Source organism: Nicotiana tabacum, chromosome 16 (genome assembly GCF_000715075.1).
Source record: "Nicotiana tabacum cultivar K326 chromosome 16, ASM71507v2, whole genome shotgun sequence".
In the NCBI taxonomy this organism is placed as follows: domain Eukaryota; kingdom Viridiplantae; phylum Streptophyta; class Magnoliopsida; order Solanales; family Solanaceae; genus Nicotiana; species Nicotiana tabacum.
The window spans coordinates 41,871,667-41,895,717 of record NC_134095.1 but is presented as its reverse complement, the minus strand read 5'-3'; the positions used below and the strand labels follow the sequence as shown (position 1 = coordinate 41,895,717).

Here is a 24,051-nt window from a genome sequence, read left to right as displayed (position 1 = left end):
TAATTCAATGTATCTCGCTATATTCTATGTATTTCATTGTATTCACTGTCTTTTTTTTAATTGTATTTCAATGTATCCCGCTGCATTCTATATATTTCATTGTATTCACTGTCTCACTATATGCCATGAATGTATTCATATGCTTTTTTTAATTAATATAATTTATGTATTCATATGTATTATATAATTTCTCTGAAGATTGCTATATTTTTGGGGTATTTTTCGGTTGAGAATTTTTTTTATAACTGGAAATACAAATTTTGTGTGTTATAATTGAGTTTGTTGAGTTATATTAGGAGTCTATTATGTTAATTGATTCACTTTCCATTTAAAAATAGTGTAATCCCCTGTTTCACGCCGTGAATACAGTCGAATACAATAATCTGTCCAGCTGTAATCCCATGTTTCACGCCATGAATACAGTCGAATACACTCGAATACAACAACTGATTAGCTGGACTTCCCTGATTCACGCCTATTTTTGCTACTGTATTCATGAATACAGTAGCTTAAATATATCTAATACATCTTATAACAACAGAAAATGTATCTACAATCCGTAATATAGCAAATGGTATCTATAGATAGCTAATTACAACTAAAAGAAGATAGTGCTTTATGAAAATTTCTAAAAAAAAAAAATGACTACTTACTTCACTTATTTTCTAGAGTTAGATTATTCATGGGAATATCTTTTTAAAAGAATAAAGAATTACTAATAGTATCACTTAAGTTGAAGTTGTTTAATGAAATCCTTTAGCATTAAAAATTGATGAAATGTCTTAAGATTAATCTAAACAAGTTATATGGACTAAGAGTTCAAATTTTGTCCATTCGGAGACATCCAATAATAAAAAAAAGCTATAGAGGAAGCGATTATGAGTGAGGAGTCTTTTGTCCTTCTAATTTTCCAGTAATCGAGAGTGATTTTTACGTAAAAAAACGGTTTGTCAAAATTAAGACGAACCACATTGCCACCTTGGAAGTTTTTATTTGTAACAGTCCTTGTGCCCCAGCGTTTCCTTTTTACGCAAACTCTAATTTCAACTTTGGTATAACAAAATTCCTTCAAATCTCTACAAAATTGTTGAAGTGACCAATTAGCTCATAGCATAGTGTGACTGTGACCAACTGCCTTTCCTCTCACATGTTCAAGCTGCCGAAATAGTAATTTGCATAAGTGCAAGCTAATTGGTTTCATTATGTTCTAGTCTTTCTTCAAATCCTGTGCATACAGAAGCTTAGCGCACCAGTTTTTCCTTTTATGTTTCTCTAATTGAATTTATAATCTAATTGTCCTTTTATGTTTCTCAAATTATTTCAGTTGATTTATTATTCAATTGAAAGAGAATCTATATTTATAAATCTCATCTGTCACATGAATAAATAATTCATTTTCTAGAATGAGAGTGATATGCCCAAAGAATGAAATATTATCAATATCTTACCAGAGTTTGAAGTTGGGATTTGGAAATAGAAAATAAATTTGAAAATTATTTTATTATTTTAACTTCAACTTGAAATATTTATAAAACAATATTTATTATTTGATATGTTGTTTTAAGTTAGTTTGACATAGAAAATTTTGGAGTTGAGAAACTGATTTGAAGAGTAGTTTAAATGAACAATGATATAATTAAAAAACATTCTTTTAATAAAAATAATGTTCAAAAGCCATTGAACTTTGAAGTATTTTTTCGTTGAACTATTGTCCTTGTCTATTAGGACTACTGTAGCTAGCTTATGTATTTTTTTTTTTAATTTTTAAAACAGCTTTGTATTTGTTACTTAACTGCTTACGGGATATTTATGATTTTTTTTTAATAAATATCAAAATATGTACGTTTGAGTTTCGACCAAACTCAAGTACACAAATAGATTGAACTGCCCGCTAGCCTAGCTAGCTAACGTTTTTCATTTCTCTTTTATGAATAGTTGGTTGTGTTGGATGATTGATAGGTAATTTAAAGGACGAATGCTGGAAGCAGCTTTTTAGAGCGGGCGCTCTGTGCCGTATTTTTTTTATATTTATGTCTGTATTTGTTTGGATCAGCCGTTTTCTTTAATATGTCGAGGGGATTAATGAATGACTGCTTTACTTCTATCGATAGAGGTCCTGCCTAAAGTTCTGACTCTTGCTTCAAGCTCTACTTTAGGAGAATGGCCCACACGATGTGATCGACGTTGCATCTCAACCTGGTCGCTTTATTGAATGTACCCGGCATACTTTTTGATGCGATGTATAGTTAACTGGCCCTTAACGCCCGTCAGCTCGTTCCGTTAACTCTCAACCCGTGTTGCTAACCGTCAGTTACCCCAGTTTGTTTTGCACATTTCTGGAATTTCCATAAAAACTACACACACCTGGAATTGTTTAAGCAAAAAGTAAACATTTTCGTAAAAAAATTCGGATGTTTATATGACATCTTTGAGAGGATTAGTATTTGGGATGAAAATTTTGATGCACCTCCAAAGGAAGAAAGAATGATAAAGAATCTCATGTCCATAGATGGAGCTAGACTTGCAATCCTGCGCTCGACTGCTCAATACATTCAACACCCGCCAATCTCTTCCAAAGGGGAAGCAACTCCATCTTGTTTTCCTCAAAAGAGGCATCCTCAACTCTGCTCTCACAATAGCCAATCGCCTTCTGCAGATGTACGCTAAGTGTGGACAAATAAGCGATGCAAAATTACTGTTCGACGAAATGTCTCAGAGAAATTGCTTCACTTGGAATACCATGATTGAAGGGTACATGAAATGGGGAAATACAAACAATTCTCTGTACTTGTTTCGTTCGATGCCTTCCAAGAATGAATTTTCTTGGAATGTAGTCATTCTTGGCCTTGTCAAAGCTGAGGAGTTGGGTGTTGCTAGAAGACTTTTGCATGAAATGCCACGTAAGAACGAAATAGTTTGGAATTCACTTATTCATGGGTATGCTAAAACGGGCTTCCCAGGAGTGGCTTTATGCTTATTTAAGGAGTTTATAGACTGGGATTTTCTTGAAATGCGTGGTGCATCACGTATAGATTCGTTTGTTTTGGCAACTGCATTAGGGGCTTGTGCTGACACGAGAGCTGTCGATTTAGGGAAGCAAATTCATGCTCGTACTATAGTCGATGAAGTTGAAGTTGATTCTGTGCTGGCAAGTTCTTTAGTTAATATGTATGGAAAGGGTGGTGATTTGGATAGCGCGAGTTACATTTTGAACAGAAAGCAGAACCCTGATAACTTTTCCTTGTCAGCATTGATATCAGCATATTCAAACTGTGGTAGAATGGATGATGCTAGAAAGATCTTCAATCTTGTAACTGATCCTTGTATTGTATTATGGAATTCCATGATAGCAGGGTATGTGGCAAGCGATAAAGTGTCCGAGGCATTATTGCTTTTTGAGGAGATGCACAGAGAGGGAGTTATAGCGGATTCCTCTACATTAGCTAGTGTATTGAATGCATGTGCTAGTGCACATTCCCTTAAAAATTGTTTGCAAATGCATGCTTATGGTTGTAAGCTTGGACTGCTAGATGACCTTATCGTTGCTAGTGCTCTAGTTGACACATATGCTAAATGTGGACGTCCTCACGAAGCTGCCAATGTTTTTAATGAACTCAAAATACATGACACAGTCTTGCTAAATTCTATGATTACCATTTATTTTAGTTGCAACAGAATTGAATACGCGAGACAATTATTTGAGTCAATGCCCTATAAGAGCTTAATATCTTGGAATTCCATGTTAATTGGTCTTAGTCAAAATGGTTGTCCAGTTGAAGCACTGGATCTTTTCTGCAGGATGAATAGGTTGGATTTTAGGATGGACAAATTTAGTTTTTCAAGTGTGATCAGTGCCTGTGCAAGCATTGCATCAGTTGAACTTGGTGAACAGATTTTTGCAAGAGCTGTTATGATCGGTATTGATTGTGATCAAATAATTTCTACCTCCTTAATTGATCTTTACTGCAAGTGTGGTTTTGTTACTGATGCCAGGAAGCTCTTTAAACAAATGATGAAATCCGACGAGGTTTCTTGGAATTCTATGTTGATGGGTTATGCTACAAATGGTTATGGAAATGAAGCATTAAATCTATTCCGCGAAATGAGAAGTGCGGGTGTTTTGCCAACAAATATCACATTTATTGGAGTCTTGTCTGCCTGTGATCATTGTGGTCTACTGGAAGAGGGAAAAAGGTGGTTTTATTCAATGATTTATGATTACCACATTGATCCAGGGATTGAACATTACTCCTGTATGGTAGATCTTTATGCACGAGCAGGATGTCCTGAAGAAGCAGTAAAGCTAATTGAAAAGATGCCATTTGAGGCAGATTCAAGCATGTGGTTATCCATTCTGAGAGGATGTGTAGCTCATGGTAATAAGATACTAGGAGAGCTGGTGGCCAAACGCATTATAGAGCTTGATCCTGAGAATTCAGGTGCTTTCGTGCAATTATCAAACATATTTGCTTCATCTGAGGACTGGGAAAGATCTGCTTTTGTCCGGAGGCTGATGATAGAAAAGAAAATCTATAAGAGTTATGGTCGAAGTTGGAGTGATATATAAGAAGCGCATAGGTTCAGGGGTCTAGATAGTTATTATAGCAGTTGGAGAACTGCTGTGAGGTTAGTTTTTTATTTTTTAGCCACCCACTTTAATATCAGTTAAAACTATTTATTGGCTTCTTTCTGGCTTGTGCATCTTCTTGTAGCAATGTTTTTCTTCTACTCTTATTGCATTATTTTCTAAGCACATCCCATTAGAACTTAGAAGGGCTTTTCCGAGATTTTGCTGTTTGAATCTGAGATGCCTTGATTTAGCCCAGAAAAGACTTGCAGCTGTCAGCTTCCAGCTTTTTCGTTCAAGCTCGTAGAATATATTTGCTCATATGAATTAATATCTTTCTATAAGAATTGATCATATTACTATTTTAGGTTCTTGAAATCTTGGAATTGTCTAGATGCATAGATGAGGAGTTCTTAGCTGTTCCCATCACCAAGGGAGATAAACATGAGTTTCAGAAATTTGCTGGGGGACTCAATACGACTACAGTTGAGGTATCCTAGACTGTTTCAGTCATACACGTGGTTTGGCAGTTCTTAACGGTGTTTTCTCTGAACATTCTTGGTGTTTCTATCTGTCGTTCATTATTGGCTTTCTTCGCCTCGCTTTTATTCCTGATACTGCCCGTGGCATCCAAGGTGCTCCTTCACATTTTTTAGGCCAGAAATTTGCAAAAAGTTTAAAAAAATAAAATGAGAAGGGAGAGAAGTCTATGGTCTCGCAGAACTCATGGGCCTATACGACCAGAACGTTAGGAGTACGGAGCTATTTATAGACTGTCTTTATAGTTTTCAACTTTGGTGTTCAAGCTAATTTTCGCTTCTTTTCTGGTGTGATCACAGATTGGCATAGTGATCATGGGGATGATAAAAGCCTGGTCTTACCTCGTATAGTAGCAGCAACTCAAGTAATTGTTGCTCCTATTCCCTTCAAAGGATGCTGATACTAAAGGGATCTTTGATGCTTGTGTTGCCATGGTTAAAAACTTGAATGTATCAGGTATTCATGCTGACGCAGATTTAAGAGACAACTCTTAAACTGGATGGAAATATTCACTGGTAGAATGATGGGGGATTCCTCTTAAGATGATTGAACTTGGACAAAACGGCCTTGCAAACTACCAGGTAGGAGTTGTAGTTTCTGCCCTTTCTTTCTACTTGCCAGTTGTTTAAGAAAGTCAAATAAGACAGGAGATCAGAAATAATTCGTTTTTTGTTGTTAGATTGTTATTTTTGGATACCGAACTTGATGCTATATATTTACTTATGGTTTGTAATAACTTTCACAGGTAAGAGCTGTTCGACACTACAATGCAGCCAAAACAGATATTTGTGTGGCTAATCTAGTCGAATAAAATCTATTTGATGTTGGAAAACAAAAGCAAGATTCTTGTCTTCAGGTTGTAAGAACCTGGGATGAATTTGTGGAAGCACTGAACCAAAAGATATTGGTCTTGGCTCGTTGGTGGTTATGAGGTGTATTGGCTTGGATTATGTGATTCTAAGGAACCCAAATAATGTAATCCTGACTGAATCGTTAGAGTTAGTAATCTAGAGTGCCGAATCAAATCTGGATTTTCCTTGAGATTCATGGTCCCTGTTCAAACTTCAAAAGATACTACTAGTTTCCTAGCACTTTCATAATGTTGCATACAGAATAAATTGAAAAATACGAGTGCAAATATCACGTCTTTTTATTTGGATGAAATGCAAATATTATGAACATACAATTTTTGTATGGCGAAGATGCGCACGCACACACACACACAATACAGTAAGACGGACATAGACGATTTCTGAGTTAATATGTGATGCAGTATGCCACAGCTGCTACAATGACAATTCATTGCTGCTTGCTTTCATTATAGCTTGATATATAAATCCACCACCTGTAAAGACCGAATCCATAAACTATTGCGTAAACCACCGATCTGACTGGGTAGAATTTAAACCTGCAGATAGTCAAGATTCAGCAGTTAAGAAAATGTGTTACAGCGAATGAATTTCGATCGAATTGCAAAAAAGTGTGATATCATAACTTAGAGGTCATGCAGCAGGGTAACTTGTATTTCTATTTACTCTTTTTCAGGGTGGACAGTTCTGTAGTTGTCATATAACGGAATTTGGACCTAATGCAACCCTCTGAGCTAGCATATAAGGTAAAGATTGTCCGAGCATATATAAGGAGATAACCCATTCTCTAACCCAAAGATATTTAACACCTCCCTCGCGCACAAGGCTTGAGTAAACCAAGAATATGATTAGGTTTGGCTATTATATCATGTCAAGAAGATAAAAATGGGTCTAAGGGGGATACTCTAAACCTCCTCCCCATCATGTTTGGGGCTCGATATTAGATATAAACCAAAAATATCATGATAAGAAACGGATATCGGAGTTTAACTTAATCCCAAGAACTAAACTTTTAGGGTTAATTTAGGCCAATATTTTTTTTAATCGTATTTAATCAACAACACGTGTTATTACGCAACAGAGAATAATATTAAGGAAAACACTATCAGACCACACCCATACTTCACTTCCAAGGACCTATCTCAGATGCATGGGCCTCAAATTTTTCCCCAGATTTGGTCCATGGTAAAGTGATTGATCTTTTATTAATTAACTCATAATCTCTTACTTAACAGATCAAATTTGAGCATGCCCTCAAATTATAACTCCAATAAGTTTAAAATTTTTATACTTTCATAAGTACCTCTAGAGGGCAAAAATAATACTTATCTTTTACAGAGAATACATAACAGAAAGGGAGAATGTATCACCTAGTAGAAGTGAAGGGTCCGGGAGATTTGTTGGTGAAGTCATTCACAGTGACAGGGGTGCACCAATGTGAGACACTACGATCGAAGAATTCCCAATCAGGTAAAATAACAGCACATATAGCCAGCATTCCAAACAAGTAAGTCGCCACCATTTTGTCGAAAGACCGAGTGTAGAGACCAATCAACACTATAATTGCTGCCAAGCAGCTTACCGGTGCCCGAAAAATGGTCTCGTTGTTCGTCATGCTAAATACTTCAAGCTCCGCCCCTTCTTTCACAAAACAACGGTAACGAGCTAGAAAACAGTTGCGCTAAGGCGTGTCGGCTTTTCTTGCAATTGCTATGCTCTTGCTTCTTGCCTTATCTTACTTAGTAAAGCAACCTTTGGCACTACACCATCACCTTTTAGTGCTTGCTTAACCGAACAGGCAGAATTGCGACATGTGTTTCTACTAAGTACTACTTTTAGCTCTGTCTTGAGTATTTCTCACTGCAGTTATTGCGTAAGGCAAAGAATAAGAGGAGGAAGAAGAAGATGATTTTTTACAGAGGAGATAAGATATTGCTGTGGAACATACCGGCTGATAAAAGGGTGTTTATTGCTGGATATAGCTAAACGAGGGAGTTGGTTGAGACTGCATTTAAAGCATATTTCGACTGCATTTCTGAGTTGCTACATTTGTACACTTCTTATCCTGCCAAATAAACTGGCAATTAATCTGAATTCTATAAAAACAATTTGATCCTATTTTAGACAATTTCCCCAATACTTTCGATTTACATGGTATAGTTTGCAAGTTAAATACACTAAATATATATATTCTTTCAGCTATTATTTTGAGTGCGGCTATACAATGTTATTTTCCCGAATTTAAATCACTTTGACAGATCTTCTTTTGTCACGGAAATTAGGGGCCAGATTCCTAAGTGGCCAAGAAAATTCAATAATCATATCTAGAACGTTATTTCTTATCTTTCGCCTGAATTAAGCTTGAAAGACACTAAGACATCTAATTAAAGAGTCCAAATTAAGTAGTAGCTTGCAGATCTCATCTCTTCGTTGTTGAACATTATCTTCATTAGCATTACAACTATCACGGTTATGATCCAAATTAAGTTAGTAGCTAACTCGTCCACTCCATTTTTTTTTGTGTGTGTAAGTTGTCCCCTCTTTACTGCATCATTTCACACTCTTCTTGATAATAAGAATAATTGAATTGACCAACTACGTTAGAGAGCTACAAATGTGTTAAGAGTAGTGAGAATGAAGTAGGGTAGTAGTGTAAAGTTAACTTAAAGTGATGAGTGTATCTCTCTCTATATATATGTGGGAATAGAAAATAGTATAGGTGACTGGCTTGTCTGAGGAGTTAGGGGTGCATATTCAACAACCAGTTTCTTTGTTATGTGACAGTAAGTCAGCAATTCAAATTGTTGCTAATCCAGTGTTTCATGAGCGCACAAAATATATTGATATCGGCTGTCATTTCATTCGCGAGAAGGTGCAACTTGGGCTGCCACAAAGCTTGAATCGGTGTTTGCAACCACCAATTCTAGATTAAAACATAAAATCAACCTAAATAGCAAACACCCATAGTCAATCTAACACTAGAAGGCAACACCCATCAATTACCCACACTAGGGTTGAGCCACAACCCTAGCTAATGGGTTTAGCTACACGTCCGAACGACCATCGCCTCCTTCCTCCATTAAATCCGACGAGCCCTGCTGCTTCGCTTTCGTCGTCACTGCTCAAACGACCCTCCACAGCTCCCCGCCATCACCAAACACCAAACAGGCCCGTCACCTTCTTTTCCTCGATTCGGGATTAAACCGGTGACTTGGGACACCCTAAATCTCCCAAGTGACGACTCTGAAATAAATAAACAAATCCCGTTTCGATTGTCCTTTAATTGGAAAAACTCATTCACCCCTCGCGGGGGCGGAAAAAGGAGGTGTGACAGCTCTGGCGACTCAGCTGGGGACAAAACTCAGAACCAGTACCAATGATCCTATTTAACTTTTTTCTCAATTTTTTGACTTTTTAATTATATTTTCCTATTTATATCCTATTGTAACATTAAAGCTTAATAAGTATTACTCCAACGATTCATGTTATGACTGCATCTATTCATGAATTGATTCTATTAGTACTAATTACAACGTTTCATCAATTCTTGTAAGTGTAACGTATGTAACCGTTGCTTTTGGGAAATGCAACGGTTTGTTCTGATAATGAAGTGACTTAATACATTTGATACTATTAAATCTAAACCCACGGGGAAAACTGATATAGCAACATGGGTTTTTGGTCGGTTTTTACCTGAAAATTGAATTTGTTATATTTATGTTTTGGGCATAGAATGATTTTGATAGCAGGCTCTGGAAGAGGAAAACTTGGAAAAAAGAACAAGAGAAGGTTCAATACAATTTGTTGATTCGTGCCAATCACAATCCTGACTAATTCGGTAATATCGATTCTTCTGATTTCCATTTAGTTCTGCAGTAGTTCTCAAATCCCTCTGTTTTTTCTTATTTATCATCTTCTTATTCTTAAAGAAATATTTGTCATGGTTAGTTGGTTACATAAGATACGCATTTGAGAAAACTAATCCAAATTTGTATTCACCAAGTATTTTGTAGGTAACATGGATTTTCAGTATTTTGGCCATAAGGCATATTAATGTAATTAAGTCTTCGATATTTATATGCAACTTCTTCTTCTTATCACTATTTGAGAAATTAAAGATCATTTGACTAGATCACTGAAAAGCAAGCATAGGCACAACAATTAAATCGACAAGTCCAAAAATAGTTGTACGAAATGATAACATATCATAGAGTATTGAGTTTATTTTGGAGTATATTTGGAAGTTAAATTTGAACAGATTGAGTTTATTTTGGAGTATATTTGGAAGTTAAATTTGAACGGACAACTTTTACCTAAATATCATCATGTCTATATTTCTTATTTCTTGAGATAATATTTCAGGAGTAGACAATAAAATCATTGAAAAGGAGATGCAACATAATGCATTTAGAGGCTAGGGAGATTGGAAGAAAGATCTAAAGCAAATAATTAAAGCGGGCAAGGGAAGCGGCAGAGCCAACATTTAAGCCTAAAAGGTTAAACTTCAACTTAAGAATATGTCAGATTTGAGTAGAGGTGTGTTAATGGAACATGTGCCGTTTTCCCCCCTGATATTAAAGTTTTCATGAAAGGGTCTATTCAGTTAATCTGCCAAACTACTTCAAAGCCTCCATGTTTTAGTTAATAGGAAGGGTGACAGAAGAAAATAGAGGAGGAATTTCATTGAAGAAACTCGATGATCAAATGATGAAGAAGAGAAGGAAATATGTGGAGGAACATGGACAAAAATTGTGAAGAGAACAATTAAACATATCTGTAAGGGCAAAGGGGAAGATCCGAAGCTGGGAGAAACAGCAAAGGAAAAGAAAATAAGAAAATTACTAAGTCTTAGATGAGTTTGTTTACTTAGTTTATTTTAAAAAGCCTAAAATTGCATGTCCCATTACTCAATATTACTGTGGTGAAGAAACGATGTGAAAAATACCAAAACTAAATCGGTACAGAAAACTAAAAGTTGTGTTGAATTCTTTCCTATAGTAGATGCTTTTAATAACGGTATAAGAAAGAATTATTTCAAAGAATATTCAGCTAATATATCCTTATTTTATTTTTAAAAGTGAAATGTATATCAACAACTTTAAATGTGTAAGTACGTGCGAAGGTGCCAAGAAAGTAGACATTTTTTCTTCATTTATATAGAATTAATTTTTGTTACTGATACATGAAAATATTTTTCAATGTTATGTCAATTGATTTAATTAAAATTTATTTTATTAATATGCCTTTTGTCACCGCGCGAAGCGTGAATAAATTCTCTAGTATATATATAAAAGAGGGAATGGACAAGGTGATTTGGCACCTCTCTTTGGCCAATGACCCTATTTATCTTTTTTCTCCTTTTTTGCCTTTCCCCCTTCATTCATTTAATTTAATTTGTTCAATAATTAAAAATTGATCATTTTCTATTGTATTTATTACATCTCATTATATATATTTCAGTTACGGAAAGTCCCTTAACTATCTGCTGCCCCATTTTCAGTTTCTAAAACCTTTCGTTTCTCATACCTTTTCATTAGCCGGTAGTAAATGAAGGACATTAATAGTGATCTTGCAATCTATATTATGACACGATGAACAAATTGAGTATGATGATATGAAGATGTGAGTTGCAGGAAGACAACAATAGCTATGAAGGGAGCAGCGGAGGAAAAGAAACCATATATTTGTTATTACCTCTTCTGCCTTTTGATTTTCCACTTTAAACTTGTAGCTTTCGGAATTCCTTCTTCCTAGAATGTCTTGCTTTCTCACTTTTTTGTTTTTCAATCTCTATTATTGATTTCTTTGTGATAATGGCTAACTTATTTTTTTGTCATTTTCCACCACTGATATAGGGATCTTTTACTCCTCTTTTTTATTTTTAATAATATTGCATTGGTACTAGATGTTGCATACATTTTGTTTTATAATTTGAGCAATATTTGATATTTGATGCTTTCTCTACTACTATATGGATTATTGAATACCTTAACGTTCTTTAATCTTTTGTATTCTCAATTTCTCACTTTTTCGTCTTTTTTGCTAATGTCTAGTTTGTGGGATTTATTTGTTTTTTCCTTTCTCTTTTACATTTTTTTCTTTTGTTCTCTTTCCCCTTTTTTTGGATGATGATTATACATGGATTATTTACATATTATACATTCACGGACTATTTTAAGGTTAAGCGATTAGTAAATGTCTATTTAGGTTAATTCTTCATATAAAAATTCCAAAGGTAGTAGGTCATATATGAAATTTATCTCATAAAATCACTTTAATTATCATAAGTTTCTTGAGTTATTTTATGTTCATAAGAATATTTTACATGTTATTGTCATTAGTTTAGTTGTTGTCACTATCTTATTGATTTTGATTTTCGTTTTTTTAGTTTAACTCTATATAGACCTAAGACAAGCATCTATATTATTAATTGTTCTTCAAAGTTTTAGAGAACTTTTTTCTCTTGAAAATGAACTTGATAATCCAATTGAATAGTTCTGATTGATCAAAGAGAAAAAACCAGCTTCCTATTATTTTGAGAAATAAAACTAGACATTTTATCAATATGAAAAATAATATATCTTGGCCAGAAAATTCGTCTTTAAGGTAGTTGTGGAAGAAATACGAGTAAGTTTGTTTTAAATAGTAAAGTAGCCTTCAAAATAAACAAAAAAAAAACAACAAAAAAAAACAGCTAAATAATTCAAATTATATTGGATGGAATGTATATTAAAGTCAAACTTATAACTCAAAGTGAAAAACAAATAAATAATTCACATTAGTTATATATCGGTCAAGGTTACATGAAATTTTTTCATTTCTTCCTTTCACAAGAAGTCAAAAATATCATTTTATAAATTTAATGATGTCTTGTATGCCTGCGCGAAGCTGATGTGGCATACCTCTAAAACCAGTATTTTTCTTTTATCTCCTTTTTTTGACACTAGTCTCTCTGAACGTGCGTTGCACGTTTATCTCATATCATTTTCATAAACTTTGTATTGCAAAATATTGAATTTTTATCATATGCAGACTTAGAATTTCTTTTTGATTTATAAAGGTATTTTGAGCACACCTAAATTGCAAACTAATAGTTATTTTATAATTTTATCTATTATTTCAACTTCACTTTTAAATAGAAAATTTTGAAGCTAAAATTTTGTTTGATTATCTCATATCTAGTGTTTCACTCACAAAAGTTTGACTTCTTATTGAAGTAAAATTTAAGTCAAACAAAATTTCAAACTTCTTTCCAACTTCAACTTTAACTTCAAATATTGATTTTTTTAAATTTAAACCAATATTATCTAAAAAAATAAATTATTCAAAATTTATGTACCAAAGAAAGACTAAAAACTTTTGTTAAAGGACTAAAATATTATCAATTCAAAATCAAAATTGCCACACTCTCTCTTCAAAGTGGAATAAATAATTTTATAACTCTTCAAGAGGCTTTTAAAGTTATTTATCAAGGCAGTAAAAGTATCTTACCTCAAAAAATAAATATAGGTCAAATATTTCTTTCCGAAGCCGTAATGTCTCTTCCGAATTAAAATAGTAGTGATTAGTGGATAATATTACCAATATGTTACTGCTAAACAACATCCACGTTTCCACCACCACTTGCCAATATTGAAAAATATCTAAAAAGTAAAATTTGTAAAGAATTTTAATTAGAATGTGAAGGAATGCAGGCAGCACTTTTGCCAAGGATAGTAATGTAAATGAATTTTGTTCATTGTAAATGAGTGCATGAAAAGGCACGGTTAAAAAGACTTTTCGTAGTAATGTGAAACGTTGTAACATACACAACCTTTCAGAATAATTTTGTCCCACTTTTTATTTAAATATTATAATTTTTTTAAAAATAAGTAGGATAATTACATTTTTAAAAAGGATAAAGAAGTAATTTAACTTTTGACTTAAGGCTTACCACTTTTAATATAGTATAGATAGATGGATTTCTTCCTTTTCTTTTAACAATTCACCGTGAAAGAAAACGCCTCTTCCCATCCCGTGAATAGTTACTTCTCTTTCAATTCTTATTAATTAATCTCCCAGATGTAACGTATATCCTCTCTAAAGTTTGTATAGATTTTTTAATCTTTATCCATTCATGATTTCTTTACCCACGAAATCAACAAATATCAGTACCTTTTTTTCTTCTTCGTCCCTTTTCTTCAAATTTGCAGGGGTTCTGGTATTCTTTTCTCGTCCTTTTGATGTGGGTTTGGAGCAGTTGAGATGCAATCTGTTACGATCCGGATTTTTCCCACCCTCGGGGTCGTGATGGCGCCTACTAATGTGAGCTAGGCAAGCCAAACCTTTAACTACTTACCTCATTATCCAATTATTTCTGGTTAACAATTATAAGGCGATAACGTGATAACAACGGAAATTCAAATTTAAGCGGAAGGCAACAATAAATATATAAAAATTATATCTATTACAAATACTTAAGCCTTAACCACCCAAAACCTGGTGTCACAGTGTCACAGACTGTCTAAGATTGCTACATACAAAGTCTGAAAAAATAACAGTACATTGTTTCTGAATAAAAGGAAAATGAAACAGGAAATAGGGATAGAGAGAGACGCCAGGGCCTGCGGACGCTTGCAGGTCTACCTTGGATCTCCGCGTGGACTGAAGGTAGCCTCCACACTACGGTCCAAAAGCTGCTCCGGGATCTGCACATAGTGCAGAGTATAGTATCAGCACAACCAACCCCATGTGCTGATAAATGTCTAGCCTAACCTCGGCGAAGTAGTGACGAGGCTAGGACCAGACTACCAAATAACCTGTGCATTTCAAATACATATACAACGGAAAGAAATACAGAAATAACCAGTCAATATGGGAGGGGGAGCATGCTGTGGGGGAGATAACAATTCTGAATAGTTCAAGTAATGAAAGAAACAATATAACTCGGATATCAACAAAGAATCAGAAATCAACAAATGCACGGCATCACCCTTCGTGCTTTTACTCTCGTCCTCACCAAAGCAATCATATAATAAAAATGTGCACGTCATCACCCTTCGCGCTTTTGCTCTCTTTCCTCACCATATAATCAATAAAATCAGCACTGAATGGTACATCGTGCGGCATGACATCACCCTTCGTGCTTTACACTCTTTCCTCACAATAATACACGACATCATCCTTCGTGCTTTATACTCCTTCCTCACAAAACAAACAATGCACGACATCACCCTTCGTGCTTTAACTCTCTTCCTCACCCAAACAACAATCACAAACAATAGAGCAATGGAATAAATGAAATTGTAATAAAGATCCCGGCAAGGGAACAACAATTCAACAAATAAATCCCGGCAAGGGAACATCATCAATAACCTCAACATCCTGGCAAGGGAGATAACGAATAAATCAACAATAGCCCGGCAAGGGTGACAACATAATGATCTCTTCTCTTTCTCATTTTCTTTACTTCACGATTCACTTCACAACTCAAGCCAATGCTCTAGAGGTTCAATTATCACTTATGTTTTAACAACTCATTTCACAACTCGAGCCAATGCTCTAAAGGTTCAATTGTCACTTATACTTTCACAATTCGTTACACAACTTGAGCCAACGCTCCTCAATGTTCATAGGTCACAATTCTTTCCACAAACTTTATACAACAAATAGAAACCATCACCAAGGCATGAAAGATACAACGAAGTCATGATAATCACAATATAAAGACTCACGGGCATGCTAGACACCAACGTATAGATACTTGTCACCATGCCTATACATCGTACTCAATAATTAACACATAGCAAGTAGGACTCAACTCTTAATCCCTCAAGCTAAGGTTAGACCAAACACTTACCTCGATGCCACGAATACAATTCACGATTTAATTATAGCTTTACCCCTTGATTCCACCACCAATTTGCTCGTATCTAGTCACAAGTTACTTAATTATATCAATAAACGCTAAATGAATCTACCCCAATGCATGAAAAAAAAAGTTTTCTAAAGTTTTATCCAAAAAGTCAAAAATTGCCCCCGGGCCCACATGGTCAAAATCCGAGGTTCGAACCAAAACCCGATTACCCATTCCCCCACGAACCCAAATATATGATTTGTTTTGAAATCGGACCACAAATCAAGGTCCAAATCCCCAACTTTTGAAAAACCTAGGTCCTATCCAAAACACCCAATTTTCTCCATGAAAATCATTGATTTTGAGTTGAAATCATGTGAAAAGATGTTAATGATTGAAAAAAACGAGTTAGAAATCACTTACCAATGTTTTAGAGAAGAAAAGTTATTTGAAAAATCGCCTCTTATATTTTTGGGGTTTTGAAAAATGAAAAATAACTGAAAATCCCGTCTTAATATACTACTCTCAAATGCCTTGTGCGAACCGCACAAAATCAACTGCGGCCGCACAGTCATCAGTGAACCTGTGCGGACCGCACAAAATCAACTGCGCCCGCACAGTCACCAGTGCGGACGACACAAAAACCAGTGCGGACCGCACTAGCAGGTTCAGAGAGTTGCACTTTTTTGAACCTCCAATAGCCATGTTTTAAGCCTAAGACACCCCGGAACCTATCCGAAACTCACCCGAGCCTTCGGGACTCCAAACCAAATGTGCATACTAACTCAAAGACATCATATGAACCTACTCGTGCGATCACATCATCAAAATAACATGTAAAATCATGAAGTAAACCTCAAAACTCAACATTTTCATCAAGAACTCTCAAAGTTCATTACTCTTCAATTAGAAGTCCAACTCACGTCAAATAAACTCCATTTTCACCAAACTTCACAGTTATCTTTCAAATACTATAACAAGTTTGTACCGGGCTCGGGAACCAAAATATGGGCCCGATAACAATGGTTTCAAACATTAATTCTTTTCTTTATTTCTTAGATAATTCAGTAAAATAATTTTCAAAAATTGATTTCTAAGGATTGGGACATCGGAATTCATTTTCGGGCATACGCCCAAGTCCCATATTTTACTGCGGACCTCCCGGGATCGTCGGAACACAGATCCGGGTCTGTTTGCTCAAAATGTTGACCAAAGTCAACCATAATCAAAATTTTAACTCTAAAATTTCTATTTCTCATATTTTCACATAAAAGGCTTTCCGGATATAGGTCCGGACCACGTACGTAAATCAAGGTGGGGTAAAAGGGAGGTTTTTAGACCTCGGAACACTGAATTCACTTGCAACACAAGTGATGACCTTTTGGGTCATCACATTCTCCACCTATAAAACAACTGTTCGTCCTCGAACAGACATAAGAAGGAAGTACCTGAGTCGGAAAAAAGATGGGGATAACGGCTCCGCATATCGGACTCGGACTCCCAGGTTGATACCTCAGCGAGCTGACCTCTCCACTGAACACGGACAGAAGAAAAACTCTTCAATCTCAACTGACGAACTTGCCAGTCTAGAATAGCTACCGGCTCCTCCTCATAAGACAAGTCCTTGTCCAACTGGACAACGCTGAAATCTAACACGTGGGATGGATCGCCGTGATACTTCCGAAGCATGGACACATGAAACACTGGATGCACGGCTGACAAGCTCGGGGGCAATGCAAGTCTATAAGCCACCTCTCCCACTCGATCAAGAATCTCAAACGGGCCAATGAACCTAGGGCTAAGCTTGCCATTTTTCCCAAATCTCATCACGCCCTTAATAGGCGACACTCGAAGCAATACTCGCTCACCGCCATGAATGCCAAATCACGAACCTTGCGGTCGGCATAGCTCTTTTGCCTGGACTGAGCTATACGAAGCCTATCCTGAATAATCCTGGCCTTGTCCAAGGCATCCTAAACCAGATCCGTACCCAACAACCTAGTCTCTCCCGGCTCAAACCATCCAACTGGAGACCGACACCGCCTACCATATAAAGCCTCATAAGAAGCCATCTGGATACTCGACTGGTAGCTGTTGTTGTAAGCAAACTCTGCTAAAGGCAAAAACTGATCCCACGAGCCTCCAAAGTCAATGACACAAGCTTGGAGCATATCCTCCAAAATCTGAATAGTCTGCTCGGACAACCCGTCCGTCTGAGGATCAAACGCTATGCTCAACTCAACCCGTGTGCCCAACTCTCGCTGAACTACTCTCTAGAAATGGGAGGTAAACTGCGTACCTCAATCCGAAATGATAGACTCGGTCACACCATGAAGGCGAACAATCTCCCGGATATAAATCTCAGCTAACCTCTCGGAAGAGTAGGAGACTGCCACAGGAATAAAATGCGCTGACTTGTCAGCCTATCAACAATAACCTACACTGCATCGAGCTTCCTCTGAGTCCGTAGGAGACCAACAATGAAGTCCATAGTGATATGTTTCCATTTCCACTCAGGAATCTCAATCTTTTGAAATGAACCACCGGGCCTTTGATGCTCGTACTTAACCTGCTGACAATTCAACCACCGAGCCACATATGCAACGATGTCCTTCTTCATTCTCCGCCACCAGTAATGCTGCCGCAAATCCTGATACATCTTTGCGGCGCCCGGATGAATAGAGTACCGGGAGCTGTGGGCCTCCTCTAAAATCAACTCCCAAAGGCCATCTACATTTGGCACACAAACTCGACCCTGCAATCTCAAAACCCCATCATCACCTAAGGTAACCTGCTTGGCACCTCCGTGCTGCACCGTGTCTCTAAGGATACACAAATGGGGATCATCATACTGTCGATCACGGATACACTCCAATAAATAAGAATGAGTGACCGTGCATGCCAACACACGACTGGGCTCAGAAACATCCAACCTCACGAACTGATTGGCCAAAGCCTGAACATCCAAAGCAAGCGGTCTCTCATCGACCGGAATATAAGCAAGACTGCCCATACTGGCTGACTTCCTACTCAAAGCATCGGCCACCACATTTGCCTTTCCCGGATGATATAAGATGGTGATATCATAGTCCTTTATTAGCTCCAACCACCTTCTCTACCTCAAATTCAACTCCTTCTGCTTGAACAAGTACTGCAGACTCTTGTGATCCGTGAACACCTCACATGCCACGCCATGCAGATAATGCCTCCAAATCTTCAACGCATGAACAATGGCTGCCAACTCCAAATCATGAACCAAATAATTCTTCTCATGAATCTTCAACTGCCACGAAGCATAAGCAATAACCTTGACATCCTGCATCAACACCGCACCAAGTTCAATGCGAGATGTGTCACAATAAACTGTATAAGGCCCTGAACCTATGGGCAAAACCAATACCGGTGCCGTAGTCAGAGCTGTCTTGAGCTTCTGAAAGCTCGTCTCACACTCATCCAACCATTTGAACTGGGCACCCTTCTGGGTCAACCTAGTCATCGGGCTGCGATAGATGAAAACCCCTCCACAAACCGACGATAGTAGCCTACCAATCCCAAGAAACTTCGAATTTCTGTAGCTGATGCTGGTCTAGGCCAGTTCTTGACTGCCTCAATCTTCTTCGGATCAACCTGAATACCCTCCGCTGATATAACATGACCCAAGAATGCCACTGAACTCAACCAGAAATCACACTTCGAGAACTTAGCATATAACTGACTATCCCTCAAGATCTGAAGAACCACTCTAAGATGCTGCTCGTGCTCCTCCTAGCTGCGGGAATATATCTAAATATCATCAATGAAGACTATTACGAACAAATCCAAGTAAGGCCTGAACACTCGGTTCATCAAATCCATAAAAGCTACTGGGGCATTTGTCAACTCGAATGACATCACCAAGAACTCATAATGCCCGTACCGAGTGCGGAAAGCTGCCTTAGGGACATCGATGCCCTAATCTTCAACTGATGGTAGCCAAATCTCAAGTCAATCTTCGAAAATACCTTGACACCCTGAAGCTGATCAAACAAATCATCAATCTTCGGCAATGGATACTTGTTCTTGATTGTAACCTTGTTCAACTGCCGATAATCAATACACATTCTCATCGATCCATCCTTCTTCTTAACAAACAACACCTGCGCACCCTAAGGCGAAACACTAGGCCTAATGAAACCTTTTTCAAGCAAGTCTTGCAACTGCTCCTTCAACTATTTCAACTCAGGCGGGGCCATACGATACGACGGGATAGAAATGGGCTGAGTGCCCAGAGCCAAATCAATGCAAAAGTCAATATCCCTGTCGGGTGACATACATGGCAGGTCTGAAGGAAATACCTTAGGAAACTTACGAACAACGGGCACAGAATCAATAGAAGGAACCTCAGCACTAGAATCACGAACATATGCCAAATAGGCCAAACACCCCTTCTCGACCATACGCCGAGCCTTCACATAAAAGATAACACTACGGGTAGAATGACTAGGAGTCCCTCTCCACTCTAAACGAGGTAAACCTGGCAAGGCTAAGGTCACAGTCTTGGCATGACAATCCAAGATAGCGTGGTAAGGTGATAACCAGTCCATCCCCAATATGACATCAAAATCAACCATATCTAGAATAAGCAAATCTACACGAGTCTCAAGACCCTCAATCACAACTATACATGAACGATGGACTCGATCTACCACAATAGAATCACCCACCTGTGTAGACACATAAACAGGAGCACTCGAAGAATCACTAAGCATGACCAGATACGGTGCAAAATAAGATGACACATACGAGTATGTAGACCCTAGATCAAATAACACTGAAGCATCTCTATCACAAACCAGAGCTGTACCTATAATAATTGCATCGGAAGCCTCAACCTCGGGCCTGGCTGGAAGAGCATAACATCGGGGTTGGGCCCTACCACCCTGAACTACATCTCTGGGACGGCCTGCTGCTGGTTGGCCTCCACCTCTAGCGGCCTGAGCTCCACCTCTAATACCTTTACCTTTACCTCTAGCACCTCTAGCTGGCTGGGCGAGCTGTGGAACACCTGGTGCCTGAACCATAGCACGAGAACCTTGATGTTTAGAGCTACTCGATGCTCGAGGGCAAAACCTAGCAATGTGACCCATATCACCACAAGTGTAGCAAGCCCTCGGCTACTGAGATTGCTGGCCCTGACGACCTGAATGACCACCTCGGAAACTCTAAAGCGACGGTGCACTGATAGGAATAGGTGGTGCACTGTAGGACTGCTGATCAGAATACTGCATCTGAGGACCACGGCCACCTGAAGCACCGTGAGAAACCTGAAGTGCCGACTAAAAAGGCCTAGGAGGATGGCCTCTACCATATGAATCCCTACCTCCAGATGAGGTACCACTGAATCGGCTTGAATGACGGAGCCTCTTATCTGATCCATGACCACCTCCCTATGATAGAACTATCTCAACTCTCTAGGCCACATTGGCCGCCTCCTAGAAAGATATCTCACTCCCTGCCTCCCTAGCCATCTGAAGACGAATCGGCTGAATAAGTCCATAAATGAACCTCCTCACCCTCTTTATCTCGGTGGGAAGTATGATAAGAGCATGAAGAGCCAAGTCGATGAATCTGGTCTCATAGTGGGTAACAGTCATAGAACCCTGCTGGAGGCGCTCAAACTGCCTCTGATAGGCCTCTCTTTGAGTGATGGGGAGAAACTTCTCTAGAAATAGCTGCATAAACTGCTCCCAAGTCAAGGCTGGCGATCCGACTGGTCTAGCGAAGCAATAATCTCTCCACCAAGTCTTGGCGGATCCAGATAAGCGAAAAGTAGCAAAATCGACCCCATTGGTCTCAATTATCCCCATGTTCCTAAGAACCTCGTGATAGCTGTCTAGATAATCCTGGGGTTCCTCAGTAGATGCACCGCTAAAAGTAGTAGTGAAGAGCTTGGTGAACCTATCCAACCTCCACAAAGCATCGACAGACATAAGTGCTCCATCGCCGGTCGAAGCTACCACACCCGGCTGAACTGCTCCAACTGGCTGAACCGCTAGAGTCTGAATCTGGGGAGCTACCTACTCCGGAGTGTGAGTAGCAGGAGTCTGGGCTCCTCCTCCAGCCTGAGAGACTGTTGGTGCTATAAGGAGCAAGCCTGCTCGGGTGACACTCTCCATGAGGCCCACTAAATGGACTAGAGCATCCTGAAGAACTGGGGTAGCAATAAATCCCTCTAGGACCTGAGCGGGGCCCACCGGAACTACTGGGGCCGGAACCTCATCATCAAAGTCAACCTGAGGCTCCGTCGTTGGTGCTGCTGCTCGGGGCTGAGCTCTGCCCCTACCTCGGCCTCTAGCACGGCCTCGGCCTCGCCTTCTACCCCTCATGGGAGCTGTTACTATGGGGCTCGGGCTGCTGGTCAGTAGATGAGGAAGCACGTGTTCTCGCCATCTGCGAAAGAACTGAGTAGAAATTCAACTAGTATTGAGAATCCAAACCACACGACAGGAGAGAATAAATGTGAAGTTGTTCCTAACTCTGCAGCTTCTGGGGAAAAATACAGACATCTCCGTACCGATCCCTCAGACTCTACTAAGCTTGTCTGTGAACTGTGAGACCCATGTAATCTAAAGTTCTGATACCAACTTGTCACGACCCGGATTTTTCCCACCCTCGGGGGTCATGATGGCGCTTAGTAACGTGAGCTAGGCAAGCCAAACCTTTAACTACTTACCTAATTATCCAATTATTTCTGGTTAAAAATTATAATGCGATAACGTGATAACAACGGTGTCACGCCCCGAACCATGGTCTGGGCATAACACGACACTCGGTGCCTGACTGCATGTGACCGAGCAAACCAACTGTATGGCTGGATCAACATGTGGTATAACTATGAGCTAGAGGTAAATATAAAACATGAAAATCTACTAAAGAGTCTGACTAAAATATCATAGATGCAGAAAATACTAAAAAGCTCTGCAAGTATAAACAAGTAGCCGACAAGGCTAACACATGAAAGACTATTAATATCTGACTGACTGGGTTATAGTCTATGAAGCCTCTAAAGAACATGAAAATGCTAACTGTTTACCGGGACAAGGTCCCCGGTATACCTTATTAACTGATATACTATAATGACTAAAACAAAAGAGAGGTAAGGCCCCGAAAGACTGGGGCTCACCAATAGCTAATACGAGATGTCCAAGCAAGCAGAATCGTCAACCTGAAAATCGTTACCTGCATCGCGAGATGCAGGCCCCGGGCGAAAAAGGACGTCAGTACATTTGAATTGCATTGGTATGTAAAAAGACTGAAGAAAAGAACTATAAATACTGAAACTGAACTACTAGCTGATAAATTGATAACTAAACAAGGAAGTAAGGATATAAATACTCCCTCTTCTGAATGATGAACAACCTGTTTCTCTGAATATGAAACTGCGGCCTCAGGCCCAATATATATATGTGTGTGTGTGTGTGTGCGCGCACACATATAATATATATATATATATATGCGGCCTCGGGCCCAAGTATACGTATACATAACTGCAGCCTCAGGCCCAAAGATGCATAAAGCATAAACTGCGGCCTCAGGCCCAAATACAGGTGTTCAATATTCAAGAATATAAAATTAGGAACTAAGAATCATATTACAATACATGATACTAAAATAATGAGTCATACCGAGTTACATGATATTGGAATAGTGAATAGGATTAGACTGAGATGAGTATTCATAATAAGTTGATTGGTCATAACTGAAACTAATAGAATATCGAATGATTATGAGACTATGCCATCTAGAGAATAGAAGTTCTACTACTATTCAGGGAACTAAGGCATAATTTCTTTTTGAGGAAACTGGTAATGGTCATAATGAATGGGACGTAGGGAGAATCATAGACATTCCCAACGTAAAGAGTTAGCCTTACATACCTCAATTTTACGCCTTAGTGATACTACAATGATCCACAATACTAAGAACCTTCAATCTACAATAGCAACATCCAATGGAACCCAATATTAGTACCAATTCCATAACTTAAGCCATTTAGGCATATTATCAAACACCTTGTAGGCATAAATCTCTGCATCTCATCGCCATATAATTAGTTGGCAAAATACATAAGTTACTCCTGAACTATGGACCAAATCCCTGTTACACACTTTTTGTGGACGAAAATTACTTTACACACTCAACCTTTCCAGATTGTTCCTAAGACACACCTCTTTGTCTAAGTGGCAGGTGCGTGTTTTACA

The 24,051-nt window shown here is 38.2% G+C and overlaps 2 protein-coding genes across 7 annotated transcripts; one reads left to right on the top strand and one right to left on the bottom strand.

The window, feature by feature from the left end:
• Nucleotides 1-1,929: 1,929 nt before the first annotated feature.
• On the top strand, nucleotides 1,930-6,263 carry LOC107785458 (putative pentatricopeptide repeat-containing protein At1g77010, mitochondrial). Of its 6 annotated transcripts, none has more exons than XM_075232759.1 (4): nucleotides 1,930-4,626; nucleotides 4,962-5,058; nucleotides 5,407-5,688; nucleotides 5,853-6,263. In XM_075232759.1, the coding sequence occupies exon 1, from the start codon at nucleotides 2,510-2,512 to the stop codon at nucleotides 4,565-4,567; it is 2,058 nt and encodes a 685-aa protein (XP_075088860.1). In that variant the 5' UTR covers nucleotides 1,930-2,509; the 3' UTR covers nucleotides 4,568-4,626; nucleotides 4,962-5,058; nucleotides 5,407-5,688; nucleotides 5,853-6,263. The 6 variants fall into 6 exon arrangements, with proteins under 6 accessions (XP_075088860.1, XP_075088858.1, XP_016462257.1 ...); XM_016606771.2 differs by having other exon boundaries at nucleotides 1,931-4,626; nucleotides 4,936-5,058; XM_016606772.2 differs by having other exon boundaries at nucleotides 1,931-4,626; nucleotides 4,936-5,321.
• Nucleotides 6,264-6,396: 133 nt separating this feature from the next.
• Nucleotides 6,397-7,965, bottom strand: LOC107785460 (signal peptidase complex-like protein DTM1). The gene is made up of 2 exons (XM_016606776.2): nucleotides 7,347-7,965; nucleotides 6,397-6,515 (listed from the first exon to the last, which is right to left on the bottom strand). The coding sequence occupies exons 1-2, from the start codon at nucleotides 7,589-7,591 to the stop codon at nucleotides 6,407-6,409; spliced, it is 354 nt and encodes a 117-aa protein (XP_016462262.1). The 5' UTR covers nucleotides 7,592-7,965; the 3' UTR covers nucleotides 6,397-6,406.
• Between the last annotated feature and the right edge of the window lie 16,086 nt (nucleotides 7,966-24,051).